At 46.4% G+C, this 18317-nt stretch overlaps 1 protein-coding gene across 1 annotated transcript in view; it reads right to left on the reverse strand.

The window, feature by feature from the left end:
- Nucleotides 1-374: 374 nt before the first annotated feature.
- LOC123747149 (polycystin-1-like protein 2) overlaps nucleotides 375-18317 on the reverse strand; it is a 71524-nt gene continuing 53581 nt past the window's right edge. The window contains exon 11 of the mRNA XM_045729168.2: nucleotides 375-1300. Within this exon, the coding sequence (XP_045585124.2) occupies nucleotides 1127-1300 (174 nt within the window). The 3' untranslated portion in view covers nucleotides 375-1126. The remainder of the gene's footprint in view (nucleotides 1301-18317) is intronic.

Genomic DNA, 18317 nt, shown 5'->3' on the forward strand with positions numbered 1-18317 from the left:
AGAATGAACCATGGGACAAACCTGAGTCAAGAATGAACCATGGGACAAATCTGAGTCAAGAGTGAACCATGGGACAAACCTGAGTCACGAGTGAACCATGGGACAAACCTGAGTCACGAGTGAACCATGGGACAAACCTGAGTCACGAGTGAACCATGGGACAAACTTGAGTCACGAGTGAACCATGGGACAAACCTGAGTCACGAGTGAACCATGGGACAAACCTGAGTCACGAGTGAACCATGGGACAAACTTGAGTCACGAGTGAACCATGGGACAAACCTGAGTCAAGAATGAACCATGGGACAAACCTGAATCAAGAATGACCCATGGGACAAACTTGAGTCACGAGTGAACCATGGGACAAACCTGAGTCACGAGTGAACCATGGGACAAACCTGAGTTTAACACTGATAGTTTCACTGGTTATAACTGCTAAGACTTAGAACAGTGACGAGGACTGTGATCAAGAACATGGAACAGTGAACCTGTGATCAAGAACGTGGAACAGTGAACAGGACAGAACAGTGACATTAAAATATCCTTCAAACCTTTTTTGTTTTTCATAGTCCCCGTGGCGCAGTGGTAAAACACTAGCGTGGCGCTTCGCGAGCGCTTTGGCCTGGGTTCGTATCCTAGCCGGGGAAGATTGACTGGGCGCCAATCCTTAACGGTAGCCGCTGTTCACCCAGCAGTCAATGGGTTCCTGGTTGTTAATGATTTAGCGGGTCGTATTGCGGGAAACAAATTTGGATTAAGGACCTGCGCGAAACGCTGCGCGTGCTGGTGGCTGTACAAGAATGTAGCAACTCTCACAACAATGTTTTGTGTAGAGTAAGGGGAGACATGATCACTACCTACAAAATCCTCAGGGGAATCGACTGGGTAGACAAGGATAAACTATTCAACACTGGTGGTACGCGAACAAGGGGACACAGGTGGAAACTGTTAACTGTTAAACAGAGACTTGGGTTGCCATGGGGACTACAGTATAACACAAACACGTGTTCAACACATATAAATTACAGCCATTAATTATTTATTAAGCAGTACTTCTGTTCGTAGTGAAGATGTATAGAATCAAGAACAAGATGAATGGAATTATTCCCGTTATATTCAGCTAATATTAATCACTAGAGACGACGGGGTTGCGTCCTCCACTCAGAGACTTGGTTGTGTATGGGTGGAAGGATGCGGAGGGTAGTTGACCTTGAGTGATCTGCTTCATGGATGCTGGGTCACTCAGGTTAAGATGACCATCGAAGTAGACGTCATTAATGTACTGCATCAGCTGGTTCACCTGAGAAATGAAGAGGAGATATCATTTAACAAATGATTAGAATGAGTATACTCATTGAAAGATTTTACGTTTTGCTCCGGGGGGCGAGTTTATTGGGCTCTGCCCAATAAAGTGAACACACCGCCATAGTGACAGTATTGGGCAGCGTCACTCATCCTGTGAGTGGACACACCGCCATAGTGACAGTATTGGGCAGCGCCACTCATCCTGTGAGTGGACACATCGCCATAGTGACAGTATTGGGCAGCGTCACTCATCCTGTGAGTGGACACACCGCCATAGTGACAGTATTGAGCAGTACCACTCATCCTGTGAGTGGACACACCGCCATAGTGACAGTATTGGGCAGCCGCCACTCATCCTGTGAGTGGACACACCGCCATAGTGACAGTATTGGGCAGCACCACTCATCCTGTGAGTGGACACACCGCCATAGTGACAGTATTGGGCAGCACCACTCATCCTGTGAGTGGACACACCGCCATAGTGACATTATTGGGCAGCACCACTCATCCTGTGAGTGGACACACCACCATAGTGACAGTATTGGGCAGCGCCACTCATCCTGTGAGTGGACACACCACCATAGTGACAGTATTGGGCAGCACCACTCATCCTGTGAGTGGACACACCGCCATAGTGACAGTATTGGGCAGCACCACTCATCCTGTGAGTGGACACACCGCCATAGTGACAGTATTGGGCAGCACCACTCATCCTGTGAGTGGACACACCACCATAGTGACAGTATTGGGCAGCGCCACTCATCCTGTGAGTGGACACACCACCATAGTGACAGTATTGGGCAGTACCACTCATCCTGTGAGTGGACACACCGCCATAGTGACAGTATTGGGCAGCGCCACTCATCCTGTGAGTGGACACACCGCCATAGTGACAGTATTGGGCAGCACCACTCATCCTGTGAGTGGACACACCGCCATAGTGGCAGTATTGGGCAGCGCCACTCATCCTGTGAGTGGATACACCGCCATAGTGACAGTGTGGGCAGCACCACTCATCCTGTGAGTGGACACACCACCATAGTGACAGTATTGGGCAGCACCACTCATCCTGTGAGTGGACACACTGTAATAACCCTATCTGCTCTACCCTTACTCTCCACTCAATACACCAGCTTAACACTGCTACAGCTCAGTACGAACCCTCACTGAGTTACCGCGAATATAAGCTGAAATATTAAATGAAGAAACAACAAGAATAGGGATAATTATTATAAAACTAATAATTAAAAACTCATTAAGACTGCCATCACCTTCCCGCTAACATTCCTGAATGTGTCTATCACTGATCCCCCAGGTTATCTTGAGGTTATCTTGAATTGATTTCGGGGCTTTAGTGTCCCCGCGGCCCGGTCCTTGACCAGGCCTCCACCCCCAGGAAGCAGCCCGTGACAGCTGACTAACACCCAGGTACCTATTTACTGCTAGGTAACAGGGGCATTCAGGGTGAAAGAAACTTTGCCCATTTGTTTCTGCCTCGTGCGGGAATCGAACCCGCGCCACAGAATTACGAGTCCTGCGCGCTATCCACCAGGCTACGAGGCCCCCCAGGAAGGAAAGGAATCAATAATCATGAACTCAAGGGCATTAGGAACTTGGTAAATAAATCTTGAGAATTAATACTGTAATCTTTTCTTTACTGATTGAGGAATTAAGGACAACTCTAATATCCATAAAATGGAGGAGAATACAAGGGAATTTCTAGCACAGCAATTGAAAACCACAAATAAGTATGAATAACACAGCATTAATCAAAGGGAACAGATAACTAAACACAAATTCCTTAAATTATTTTATTTATTAAAATACGTATACTGAAATCAAATTGAAAAATATAACCTACTTTACTAAGACATCCTACGAGGCAATTGGAGAACGGTGTGCGATTTACTTGACGTACCAAAACTCAGACAGACATTAGCTTAATCCTGCAAAATCGGCCAAGATGTTGAATGGCTCTACAGGTCAGGAGACCTGTACCCCAGGAAGCCCCAAGACACACTGACGAATATTTCCTTAACAGACTTCCAGTGGGCACAAGCCCCACCCCTTCCTCAGTTTTCCTAGGCCCAAAAAGCCCCGCCTCTCAAGGCTGGAGCCAGTGAATACAAAGTCTCACTCTTAGGTCTATTTCCTGCCTGGCTCCGCCCACCTAGGCCTCCCTGAAAGTTCTGTTCTAATCCCGTAGAATCAAGAAACGTTCCCACGCTACAACAGGAACCAATAACCGTTTATGGCTCCCAGCCCCATCACTCGAAACTTGAGAAGTACGGTATTGGTACTGAATTCGTCACTGGTCCTAAACCGGTCAATGGTCTTGGAGGGGACAGGGGAAGAGAGAGGGGAAGATGGATTAGAAGGGATTAGGAATAAGATTAGAGGGAGGGATTAGGGAGTAGGAGATTGAAAGAGGACAGGACTGGTGTGGGTGGACTCCAAGGTAGGACACCTGACCCCAAAAGTTTATGGTAAGGGAATGGGTGGATAACAGGGAGAGTCATGAACTGAGCATCAGATCATTACAACTCCGCCATAGTGATAGTATTGGGCAGTGTCACTCATCCTTGAGTGGACACACAGCCATAGTGATAGTATTGGGCAGCGTCACTCATCCTGTGAGTGGACACACAGCCATAGTGATAGTATTGGGCAGCGTCACTCATCCTGTGAGTGGACACACAGCCATTGTGATAGTATTGGGCAGCGCCACTCATCCTGTGAGTGGACACACCGCCATAGTGATAGTATTGGGCAGCGTCACTCATCCTGTGAGTGGACACACCGCCATAGTGATAGTATTGGGCAGCGTCACTCATCCTGTGAGTGGACACACAGCCATAGTGATAGTATTGGGCAGCGTCACTCATCCTGTGAGTGGACACACCGCCATAGTGATAGTATTGGGCAGCGTCACTCATCCTGTGAGTGGACACACAGCCATAGTGATAGTATTGGGCAGCGTCACTCATCCTGTGAGTGGACACACAGCCATAGTGATAGTATTGGGCAGCGTCACTCATCCTGTGAGTGGACACACAGCCATAGTGACAGTATTGGGCAGCGTCACTCATCCTGTGAGTGGACACACCGCCATAGTGACAGTATTGGGCAGCGTCACTCATCCTGTGAGTGGACACACAGCCATAGTGATAGTATTGGGCAGCGTCACTCATCCTGTGAGTAGACACACAGCCATAGTGGCAGTATTGGGCAGCGCCACTCATCCTGTGAGTGGACACACCACCATAGTGACAGTATTGGGCAGTACCACTCATCCTGTGAGTGGACACACCGCCATAGTGACAGTATTGGGCAGCGCCACTCATCCTGTGAGTGGACACACCGCCATAGTGACAGTATTGGGCAGCACCACTCATCCTGTGAGTGGACACACCGCCATAGTGGCAGTATTGGGCAGCGCCACTCATCCTGTGAGTGGATACACCGCCATAGTGACAGTGTGGGCAGCACCACTCATCCTGTGAGTGGACACACCGCCATAGTGGCAGTATTGGGCAGCGCCACTCATCCTGTGAGTGGATACACCGCCATAGTGACAGTGTGGGCAGCACCACTCATCCTGTGAGTGGACACACCACCATAGTGACAGTATTGGGCAGCACCACTCATCCTGTGAGTGGACACACTGTAATAACCCTATCTGCTCTACCCTTACTCTCCACTCAATACACCAGCTTAACACTGCTACAGCTCAGTACGAACCCTCACTGAGTTACCGCGAATATAAGCTGAAATATTAAATGAAGAAACAACAAGAATAGGGATAATTATTATAAAACTAATAATTAAAAACTCATTAAGACTGCCATCACCTTCCCGCTAACATTCCTGAATGTGTCTATCACTGATCCCCCAGGTTATCTTGAGGTTATCTTGAATTGATTTCGGGGCTTTAGTGTCCCCGCGGCCCGGTCCTTGACCAGGCCTCCACCCCCAGGAAGCAGCCCGTGACAGCTGACTAACACCCAGGTACCTATTTACTGCTAGGTAACAGGGGCATTCAGGGTGAAAGAAACTTTGCCCATTTGTTTCTGCCTCGTGCGGGAATCGAACCCGCGCCACAGAATTACGAGTCCTGCGCGCTATCCACCAGGCTACGAGGCCCCCCAGGAAGGAAAGGAATCAATAATCATGAACTCAAGGGCATTAGGAACTTGGTAAATAAATCTTGAGAATTAATACTGTAATCTTTTCTTTACTGATTGAGGAATTAAGGACAACTCTAATATCCATAAAATGGAGGAGAATACAAGGGAATTTCTAGCACAGCAATTGAAAACCACAAATAAGTATGAATAACACAGCATTAATCAAAGGGAACAGATAACTAAACACAAATTCCTTAAATTATTTTATTTATTAAAATACGTATACTGAAATCAAATTGAAAAATATAACCTACTTTACTAAGACATCCTACGAGGCAATTGGAGAACGGTGTGCGATTTACTTGACGTACCAAAACTCAGACAGACATTAGCTTAATCCTGCAAAATCGGCCAAGATGTTGAATGGCTCTACAGGTCAGGAGACCTGTACCCCAGGAAGCCCCAAGACACACTGACGAATATTTCCTTAACAGACTTCCAGTGGGCACAAGCCCCACCCCTTCCTCAGTTTTCCTAGGCCCAAAAAGCCCCGCCTCTCAAGGCTGGAGCCAGTGAATACAAAGTCTCACTCTTAGGTCTATTTCCTGCCTGGCTCCGCCCACCTAGGCCTCCCTGAAAGTTCTGTTCTAATCCCGTAGAATCAAGAAACGTTCCCACGCTACAACAGGAACCAATAACCGTTTATGGCTCCCAGCCCCATCACTCGAAACTTGAGAAGTACGGTATTGGTACTGAATTCGTCACTGGTCCTAAACCGGTCAATGGTCTTGGAGGGGACAGGGGAAGAGAGAGGGGAAGATGGATTAGAAGGGATTAGGAATAAGATTAGAGGGAGGGATTAGGGAGTAGGAGATTGAAAGAGGACAGGACTGGTGTGGGTGGACTCCAAGGTAGGACACCTGACCCCAAAAGTTTATGGTAAGGGAATGGGTGGATAACAGGGAGAGTCATGAACTGAGCATCAGATCATTACAACTCCGCCATAGTGATAGTATTGGGCAGTGTCACTCATCCTTGAGTGGACACACAGCCATAGTGATAGTATTGGGCAGCGTCACTCATCCTGTGAGTGGACACACAGCCATAGTGATAGTATTGGGCAGCGTCACTCATCCTGTGAGTGGACACACAGCCATTGTGATAGTATTGGGCAGCGCCACTCATCCTGTGAGTGGACACACCGCCATAGTGATAGTATTGGGCAGCGTCACTCATCCTGTGAGTGGACACACCGCCATAGTGATAGTATTGGGCAGCGTCACTCATCCTGTGAGTGGACACACAGCCATAGTGATAGTATTGGGCAGCGTCACTCATCCTGTGAGTGGACACACCGCCATAGTGATAGTATTGGGCAGCGTCACTCATCCTGTGAGTGGACACACAGCCATAGTGATAGTATTGGGCAGCGTCACTCATCCTGTGAGTGGACACACAGCCATAGTGATAGTATTGGGCAGCGTCACTCATCCTGTGAGTGGACACACAGCCATAGTGACAGTATTGGGCAGCGTCACTCATCCTGTGAGTGGACACACCGCCATAGTGACAGTATTGGGCAGCGTCACTCATCCTGTGAGTGGACACACAGCCATAGTGATAGTATTGGGCAGCGTCACTCATCCTGTGAGTAGACACACAGCCATAGTGGCAGTATTGGGCAGCGCCACTCATCCTGTGAGTGGACACACAGCCATAGTGATAGTATTGGGCAGCGCCACTCATCCTGTGAGTGGACACACCGCCATAGTGATAGTATTGGGCAGCGCCACTCATCCTGTGAGTGGACACACCGCCATAGTGATAGTATTGGGCAGCGTCACTCATCCTGTGAGTGGACACACAGCCATAGTGATAGTATTGGGCAGCGTCACTCATCCTGTGAGTGGACACACAGCCATAGTGATAGTATTGGGCAGCGTCACTCATCCTTGAGTGGACACACAGCCATAGTGATAGTATTGGGCAGCGACACTCATCCTGTGAGTGGACACACAGCCATAGTGATAGTATTGGGCAGCGTCACTCATCCTGTGAGTGGACACACAGCCATAGTGATAGTATTGGGCAGCGCCACTCATCCTGTGAGTGGACACACAGCCATAGTGATAGTATTGGGCAGCGTCACTCATCCTGTGAGTGGAGACACCGCCATAGTGATAGTATTGGGCAGCGTCACTCATCCTGTGAGTGGACACACAGCCATAGTGATAGTATTGGGCAGCGTCACTCATCCTTGAGTGGACACACAGCCATAGTGATAGTATTGGGCAGCGCCACTCATCCTGTGAGTGGACACACAGCCATAGTGATAGTATTGGGCAGCGTCACTCATCCAGTGAGTGGACACACAGCCATAGTGACAGTATTGGGCAGCGCCACTCATCCTGTGAGTGGACACACAGCCATAGTGATAGTATTGGGCAGCGCCACTCATCCTGTGAGTGGACACACCGCCATAGTGATAGTATTGGGCAGCGTCACTCATCCTGTGAGTGGACACACAGCCATAGTGATAGTATTGGGCAGCGCCACTCATCCTGTGAGTGGACACACCGCCATAGTGATAGTATTGGGCAGCGTCACTCATCCTGTGAGTGGACACATAGCCATAGTGATAGTATTGGGCAGCGCCACTCATCCTGTGAGTGGACACACAGCCATAGTGACAGTATTGGGCAGCGCCACTCATCCTGTGAGTGGACACACCGCCATAGTGACAGTATTGGGCAATGTCACTCATTATGTGAGTGGACACACCGCCATAGTGATAGTATTGGGCAGCATCACTCATTATGTGAGTGGACACACTGGGAGTTCTTCTACTCCCCAAGCCCGGCCCGAGGCCAGGCTTGACTTGTGAGAGTTTGGTCCACCAGGCTGTTGCTCGGAGCGGCCCGCAGGCCCACATACCCACCACAGCCCGGTTGGTCCGGCACTCCTTGGAGGAAACAATCTAGTTTCCTCTTGAAGATGTCCACGGTTGTTCCGGCAATATTTCTGATGCTCACTGGAGGACGTTGAACAACCGCGGACCTCTGATGTTCATTCAGTGTTCTCTGATTGTGCCCATGGCACCTCTGCTCTTCACTGGTTCTATTCTGCATTTTCTTCCATGTCGTTCACTCCAGTACGTTGTTATTTTACTGTGTAGATTTGGGACCTGTCCCTCCAGTATTTTCCATGTGTATATTATTTGGTATCTCTCTCTCGTCTCCTTTCTAGTGAGTACATTTGGAGAGCTTTGAGACAACACTCACTCACAACATATACAACACTCCCCAATAGGAAGAAAACTAGCTGGGTTGTTCATCCAAAAGTTTAATATTATTACCAGAACAGGGTGAACATCTTCACTCAGCTGGAACTAGTAGGTCCATTGTTCATCACAATGAAATGTGTGAAGTAAAACATGTGTATGGGGCAAGTAACAAAGTCAGTAGACTAACAGATGTTGTCACAGCTCGTATAAGACTTCGCTACAAGTATCTCTGGCAGTTCGGCTTGTATAGGGATCTAGATGAAGTAAAGTGTAAAGTGTGTGGACATAGGCAGGGACACACACTCGAACACTATATCTTGGATTGTTGTAAAATTGAGCCTTTTAGAGATAAATCTAAGCTCACTCTGTATGATATGGCAACCTATCTTATTACCATGGATAAATTACCTGAAATCCTTGCACTGTATCCACATTTTGCTTCCAGTAGATGAACGACATATGAGGTTCAGAAACAAGTAGTGTATTGTGAGGACTAATAATAAACAGAAGCTCCCCTATGACTCTGTAATATCCCCATTGGCCAAACTATTATGTATTAACGACAAGACCTACCATTAATGTATGATGACTTACTGTAAATATGTAGCTCTTGTAATAGCACTTTCTCTGTAACTAGCTGACATTGTATCTATAAGGTGTGAAGGATTGAAGAAATTGTTTATGTAATAATCTAAGATGAGGTCTGATAAAGACCCTTTGTGCCCTCTGTAATGCTTTTGCGCTACCGCTCACAGGATGAGTATGGGGTGCACAATAAACTAGCCGCCTTCGGCGGCAACAATCAAATCAATCAATCAAACTCAGCGGACCTCTCAAGGCTCGCACAAGACAACGAAACAATTACCTAAACTAAAGCAATTACTTCAGCAACAAAAATGGTTGGAAAAATATTGTCGCCAAAATTAACAAGGGAAATGGGAAGGAAAAGGAGGAAGTAATGGTACTAAGGAAGAGAGGAAACAATTAAATGGAAATAGTGGTATTACGAAGGAATGGAAATCAGGAGGAAATGGGAGTTGAGTCACCAGCATTGTCAGGATGAGAGGTGGGTGAGAGTGTGTCAGGTGGAGAGCTCCAGTAACCATCCAGCAGTGAGGATGTATACCCACTTTCAGTTACCCTTTACCCATCACCCCTATGTGACCCTCCCTCCATCACCCCTATGTGACCCTCCCTCCATCACCACTATGTAATCCTTCCCCCATCACCCCTATGTGACCCTCCCTCCATCACCCCTATGTGACCCTCCCTCCATCACCCCTATGTGACCCTCCCTCCATCACCCCTATGTGACCCTCCCTCCATCACCCCTATGTGACCCTCCCTCCATCACCACTATGTCACCCTCCCTCCATCACCACTATGTGACCCTCCCTCCATCACCCCTATGTGACCCTCCCTCCATCACCCCTATGTGACCCTCCCTCCATCACCCCTATGTGACCCTCCCTCCATCACCCCTATGTGACCCTCCCTCCATCACCCCTATGTGACCCTCCCTCCATCACCCCTATGTGACCCTCCCTCCATCACCACTATGTCACCCTCCCTCCATCACCCCTATGTCACCCTCCCTCCATCACCCCTATGTGACCCTCCCTCCATCACCCCTATGTGACCCTCCCTCCATCACCCCTATGTAATCCTTCCCCCATCATCATTATGTGACCCTCCCTCCATCACCCCTATGTAATCCTTTCTCCCATCACCACTATTCTGACCCCTCCCTCCATCACCACTATGTAATCCTTTCTCCATCACCACTATTCCACCCTCCCTCCATCACCATTATCTGACCCTTCCCTCCATCACCACTATGTGATTCTTCCCTCCATCACCACTATGTCACCCTCCCTCCATCACCACTATGTCACCCTCCCTCCATCACCACTATGTCACCCTCCCTCTATCACCACTATGTCACCCTCCCTCCATCACCTCTATGTCACCCTCCCTCCATCACCACTATGTCACCCTCCCTCCATCACCTCTATGTCACCCTCCCTCCATCACCACTATGTCACCCTCCCTCCATCACCTCTATGTCACCCTCCCTCCATCACCACTATGTCACCCTCCCTCCATCACCACTATGTCACCCTCCCTCCATCACCATAATGTCACCCTCCCTCCATCACCACTATGTCACCCTCCCTCCATCACCACTATGTCACCCTCCCTCCATCACCACTATGTCACCCTCCCTCCATCACCACTATGTCACCCTCCCTCCATCACCTCTATGTCACTCTCCCTCCATCACCACTATGTTACCCTCCCTCCATCACCACTATGTCACCCTCCCTCCATCACCTCTATGTCACCCTCCCTCCATCACCACTATGTGACCCTCCCTCCATCACCTCTATGTCACCCTCCCTCCATCACCACTATGTCACCCTCCCTCCATCACCATAATGTCACCCTCCCTCCATCACCACTATATCACCCTCCCTCCATCACCACTATATCACCCTCCCTCCATCATCATAATGTCACCCTCCCTCCATCACCATAATGTCACCCTCCCTCCATCACCACTATGTCACCCTCCCTCCATCACCACTATGTCACCCTCCCTCCATCACCACAATGTCACCCTCCCTCCATCACCACTATATCACCCTCCCTCCATCACCACTATATCACCCTCCCTCCATCACCATAATGTCACCCTCCCTCCATCACCATAATGTCACCCTCCCTCCATCACCACTATGTCACCCTCCCTCCATCACCACTATGTCACCCTCCCTCCATCACCACAATGTCACCCTCCCTCCATCACCACTATATCACCCTCCCTCCATCACCATAATGTCACCCTCCCTCCATCACCATAATGTCACCCTCCCTCCATCACCACAATGTCACCCTCCCTCCATCACCACTATATCACCCTCCCTCCATCACCATAATGTCACCCTCCCTCCATCACCATAATGTCACCCTCCCTCCATCACCATAATGTCACCCTCCCTCCATCACCACTATGTCACCCTCCCTCCATCACCATAATGTCACCCTCCCTCCATCACCATAATGTCACCCTCCCTCCATCACCACTATATCACCCTCCCTCCATCACCATAATGTCACCCTCCCTCCATCACCATAATGTCACCCTCCCTCCATCACCACTATATCACCCTCCCTCCATCACCACTATATCACCCTCCCTCCATCACCATAATGTCACCCTCCCTCCATCACCATAATGTCACCCTCCCTCCATCACCACTATATCACCCTCCCTCCATCACCATAATGTCACCCTCCCTCCATCACCACTATGTCACCCTCCCTCCATCACCACTATATCACCCTCCCTCCATCACCATAATGTCACCCTCCCTCCATCACCATAATGTCACCCTCCCTCCATCACCACTATCTGACCCTTCCCCATCTCAATATTTAGCCCTCCACCCATCTCCTCCAATTAAAACTTTCTCATCCCTCCAAAGTAACCCTTCTCCTAGTGGCCCTTCCGTGTCTTCTCAAAGTGGCCCTCCACAATATCCCCCCCCCAAGTTACATTCATCATCTGATTACATTAGTGTGAGTTTTACCAAGTGGCACTGTTGTGTTACCAAGTGGCACTGTTGTGTTACCAAGTGGCACTGTTGTGTTACCAAGTGGCACTGTTGTGTTACCAAGTGGCACTGTTGTGTTACTAAGTGGCACTGTTGTGTTACTAAGTGTCACTGTTGTGTTACCAAGTGGCACTGTTGTGTTACCAAGTGGCACTGTTGTGTTACCAAGTGACACTGTTGTGTTACTAAGTGGCACTGTTGTGTTACCAAGTGACACTCTTGTGTTACCAAGTGTCACTGTTGTGTTACCAAGTGACACTGTTGTGTTACCAAGTGGCACTGTTGTGTTACTAAGTGGCACTGTTGTGTTACCAAGTGTCACTGTTGTGTTACCAAGTGGCACTGTTGTGTTACCAAGTACTGTAATGTGAGGGTAACCAGCTAGTACTGTAATGTGAGTATAACCAGCTAGTACTGTAATGTGAGTGTAACCAGCTAGTACTGTAATGTGAGTATAACCAGCTAGTACTGTAATGTGAGTATAACCAGCTAGTACTGTAATGTGAGTATAACCAGCCAGTACTGTAATGTGAGTGTAACCAGCCAGTACTGTAATGTGAGTATAACCAGCTAGTACTGTAATGTGAGTATAACCAGCCAGTACTGTAATGTGAGTATAACCAGCTAGTACTGTAATGTGAGTGTAACCAGCTAGTACTGTAATGTGAGTGTAACCAGCTAGTACTGTAATGTGAGTATAACCAGCTAGTACTGTAATGTGAGTGTAACCAGCCAGTACTGTAATGTAAGTGTAACCAGCTAGTACTGTAATGTAAGTGTAACCAGCTAGTACTGTAATGTGAGTGTAACCAGCTAGTACTGTAATGTGAGTGTAACCAGCTAGTACTGTAATGTGAGTGTAACCAGCTAGTACTGTAATGTGAGTGTAACCAGCTAGTACTGTAATGTAAGTGTAACCAGCTAGTACTGTAATGTGAGTGTAACCAGCTAGTACTGTAATGTGAGTGTAACCAGCTAGTACTGTAATGTGAGTGTAACCAGCTAGTTCTGTAATGTGAGTGTAACCAGCCAGTACTGTAATGTGAGTGTAACCAGCTAGTACTGTAATGTGAGTGTAACCAGCCAGTACTGTAATGTGAGTGTAACCAGCTAGTACTGTAATGTGAGTGTAACCAGCCAGTACTGTAATGTGAGTGTAACCAGCCAGTACTGTAATGTGAGTATAACCAGCTAGTACTGTAATGTGAGTATAACCAGCCAGTACTGTAATGTGAGTATAACCAGCTAGTACTGTAATGTGAGTGTAACCAGCTAGTGTGGGAAAACTTGACTCATGTAAATCATTTAAATTGATACTATTTCGATAGCTTACGAAGGACCACCACTTTTTGAGAAAAAGTGGAAAACAGGGTAGAACAAGTGGCTTGATATTTTACTACAGGAACTAGTGTCCTTTGGATGTTATAATTAATATTACATTGAATATTAAAGGGGACTGTATAAAATGAATCAAATCTTCTCACCCAAAATGTGGGGGGGGGGGGGGTTACATGCAAAAAGATTAATATACCCCAAGCATGATTCTGGCGCTGGTTCTTCGCCAGATTAAGGGTTAAGTAATATGTAAGTGAATTAATTTTTTTATATAAGCATAGTTAGAGGGATACCTCAAAATACTACAATAATAAAGCCATGTATTTGGTCAAATAAATGGGTTAGTAGTATAATTGATCTCATTAGATCATTAAAGTATCTATATTGGTTATTTCTCTACAATAACAATTAACAGCTTAGCTGTGAAATTAAGAGAGATGAACTCGGTTGCCACACTCCACTGACGACGTATTGCGTCGGACAAATTGTTGCAAGTGTAGGAGGGGAAGCCTAGCACCTCGCTTGACGTGGATCCGGGAGCTGTAAGGCAATTACATTGTAAAAATCTTCTACTTAAGTAACTACAAGTACTTCCTAGATTACGGACTTCTTCCTATAGGACATGACTATCACTGCAGAAATCTTCCACAGTTATAAATGCAATTTATACTCCAATAAAATTACGGAACATGACTACAGAATGAACGTACTGGATTTTGATGGTAGTTTCTCAGCCTAAAGACAACTATCTACTATGTGCGCGCAGTAAAACAAATAGAATACTTAGTTGCCGGGTCAAGTGTCCGTTAATTAATTATTCTCTCTTCCTTAACTTTACTCTGGTACTGTTTTCTGTTCCACCAAGTCAGTGTCATTGTGTTAATTCTTTGATTAAAATTTAAGGAGTCATTGCCAGGAGAGCATTATGGCTGGACTGTGTGAACCCTGTACATACTACAGGGTCACACAACATGTTGGAGCACGGATATTGTTGCCTTTATGTTCATTCCCAGGTTGGAGCCAGAGGAGAGGAGCGCACATACAGAGGAGACGAAGACATCTGCCAGTACCACACTCACGGGAGCTCCTCATTATCACCACCACGATGACAGCATACCTGGCTGTCATGGCTCCACCACAACCACTACCACCCCGGGGAGAACCCAAGATGCAGCCTCTCGGTCGGTCAACATTGGACCCCAGTGGACCCCAGGACGGAGGGACCCCAGGACAGATGGACCCCAGGTCGTTCTGCAGACGACCCTGGACGACCCAGTAAAAGATGGAAGAGGAACAACAACGACTCCATTCTGTCCCGCCAACATTGGTCTTCCCAGAATGGACAGACCCCAGTGGACCCCAGGTTGCTTGTCAGAGACCCAAGGGAGAAAGAAGAAAGAGAAGAAAGAAGAGAGAAGAAAGAAAAGAGAAGAGAGAAGAGGTGAAGATAAGACCAAGCTGAGACACGATGCCTAGTGTCCCTTGCTGGTGTCAGCATCATTGCATGGAGCGTAATTGCAAGACAGGATCGTTTGCTTTAACTGGCCGCCGCTCGTGCAAGCATATTGCTCTGTTGAGTGATTCCCCCTGTGTCGTGAGGACTTGATGTGGCTGTCAGAAGTGGCTCTCTGAAGGAGGTATACTGGAACAACAGGGAGGAAAAAAGTAAGATGGGATTTCAACGATGCTAACTATATGGAGGTCTCGAAACTTGTAGTCTATATAGCTTGGAAGAATCCCAATATACGTCTCTCATGGTGACTGACATAGGGCCAATTACAGATCAGCTGGGACAACCGAATTCCACGGTCCTGTGCGCAGTGCAAGAAGTAACAGCTGACCAAGCAGTGATGTCGCCCAGCCAGAGACAATGAACGTCTGTCTACATATTTCATTTTTTTAGAGTAGGATGATGTATATTTATTTAGCTAGGATGTATTTTTTAAGTTAATAAAGTTGTCGCATACAGCTAGCTTGCTTTAGCAGTTATGCAAAAACTTTATTTTCGGGGAGAAGGGGAGATGTAACACTGTAAAGGTGTTTGGTTTAGTTTTATTTAAAACTTATATAGTTCATGAGTCACAGACAAGGATTTGAGAGGCGCCATTCTGTCGGCCTGAAACTCACACCTCTAAGCGTTAATGACCTCAAGTTGACCTGAGGTCAGCTCATGCGAATTTCACCTTGCTTCTGCTAATCTGATAATTGTAGCCTGATAGGCTTAAAAAAACCCGCCAGTTTTAGGTGTGGCTTGGTAGAGTGCCTGAGGCTATCTACTTGTGGGTGGAGTTAGCTACGAGGTTTCCTAATATATACTTGGAGAGCTGTAGATTCGAGGATAAGCAATAGGAGAACAGCCAGCAGAGCAGAGGACAGCCGCCGAGATAGGCTGTCGGCCCTCTCTTTTCAACTTAGACTCAGTCCTCGGTGAGTGAATGTGAAGGTGACTTAGTCGTGTTTACAAGTGTTGTGTGATGATCAGGGACAGACAGTTGTAGGGTTCTCGAATTCTTGGGTAATGACTCACTTTGGAATTTAATAGTGAACCTTTAGTTTGATTGCTTGAATTATGATATCTATCCTTTTAAATACACTTGATGAATTTATTGAGAAATATATATTTGATTCACTCACTTTTAATCTGATTTTAATTGTTCCTAGATTTGGGGTTTTTGGATACAATATGCAAACTAGAGTGATGAGTACTCTTGAGGTTATTGAGTTAAAGAGTCTTACAGGATACATGATACAGATGAAACATACTACTAATGACCTTTTGATAACATCTTTGAGAAGTTTGTGATTCAGACAAGTTCCATTCCTTGTCATGTATGTACTGACCAGAATGGATGGTGGCAGCACTACTAATTCTACTATCTACTTTTCTACTTCTACCTCCACTCATCTCCGTATTCTCTCTCCTCTCCCTCCGCCCCTCTCCCTTTAAACTGACTGCCCTCCTCGCTCCTCCCACCTCTCTACCTCCCTCACCCCAAACCCTCACTAATTACTTCATTATCCATTTCTTCCCATTCGGTTTTCTTATACGTTTGTGGCAGTGAAATGTGTTCTAGAGTTCTCTAGAGTTTCGGGTAGCTGATCAAGTTACGGCGCCTTGTAGTCATAGCACCTAAGTAATCGAATACCTAGGTTACAAGGTGTTGAACAGGAGAAGTTAAAGTAGGAGCTCTGGTTGGGGAACTTTAGAATAGTTAGCAAACTGAGGGCGGGATAATGGACTAAAGAGAGCTGCTTCCCCCGGCCTCGTTAGTTAACTGGGGGGGGGGGGGGGTGGGGGGGCGGAATAATGGGCTAAAGAGAGCCGATTCCCCCCACCCCCACCCCCCCCCCCGTGAGGATAATGCTGGTATTCACTGTCACACAGGACAGAGGGTCATACACAAGACAATAGGTCTGAACTGTAGGCTGAAGCACATATATATCATGGTTACAATCAATGTTTTAATGTACGACAATCAATGTTTTAATAATAATAATAATAATAATAATAATAATAATAATAATAATAATAATAATAATTTTTATTTAGGTAAGGTACATACATAAAGAGATTTTACAAAGTTTGTTGGCTTAATAGATAGAGTTAGTACATACAATGCCTAAAGCCACTATTACGCAAAGCGTTTCGGGCAGGAAAAACATTAATGAACATTACACATTACACAAAACATTAAACATTAATGTACGAGTATATAAAAAACAACTTTATATTGTGCACTGCCACACAAGGGCAAGGTGGGTTTATAAGATGCAGCTTAAAAAATATATAAATAAAATTGTTCTTCATTTTTAAAAAGGACAAACTAATTTTGGATAAATTGTTAGGATGTCGTCCAGTTCACCAAATTCCGTGAAATAGTTACACAGTTGGTGGTGCAATAGGCCAGGAGGTCTAAAATTTTTTACGGTTTCACATTCAACAATATAATGTTCTAGTGAATGCATTAAAGGTTTGTCACAGAGTTTACAATCTGAATATTCTGGTAGTGGCTCAGCCTCACTAACCTGCCAGATGTGCCTATAGCCAAGGCGAATTCGCGCAATGACTATATCACGTTGCCTGGTCCGGTTACTGTGCTGACCATACAAATACCTATTATTACAAAAGTTGTCATAGCTTTTAATACTGCAGCTTTCAGGACTCTGGGCATTTCTTAATTCTAAATCTGAAGTAATTTTTTTAATTTGTATGTTTGTAATAATTGCATTAGTTAGTCTAAAGTCATAATCAATGTTTTCTTTTTTGCAAGCCTCATTGGCCAATCGAGCTACTAAGTCATGTTTTCCAACTCCAACGTGGGATGGGATCCACACAAATTTTATACAATAGTTATTATCATTGGCAAAAATTACATTCCATTTAATATTACAAGCTACTTCAGACACAAATTGTGATGAGTTATTTAAGGACTACAGAGCACTTTCAGTGTCACAGAATATCACTCCACCAACATTGAGTTTAAGGTACTCAGTGGATAGGTTAATACCCAATAGCTGTTTTAGGAACCCAAGCCTGTAGAGGACTGAGGTGCCCCCGGGGTGTTCAGTGGTGCCCAGTGGAAAGGGGGAGCAAAGACCCGCCACACCAGCTAGTACTGGAATGTGAGCGTAAGCAGCTAGTATTGTAAT

Source organism: Procambarus clarkii, chromosome 77 (assembly GCF_040958095.1).
Source record: "Procambarus clarkii isolate CNS0578487 chromosome 77, FALCON_Pclarkii_2.0, whole genome shotgun sequence".
Lineage (NCBI taxonomy): Eukaryota > Metazoa > Arthropoda > Malacostraca > Decapoda > Cambaridae > Procambarus > Procambarus clarkii.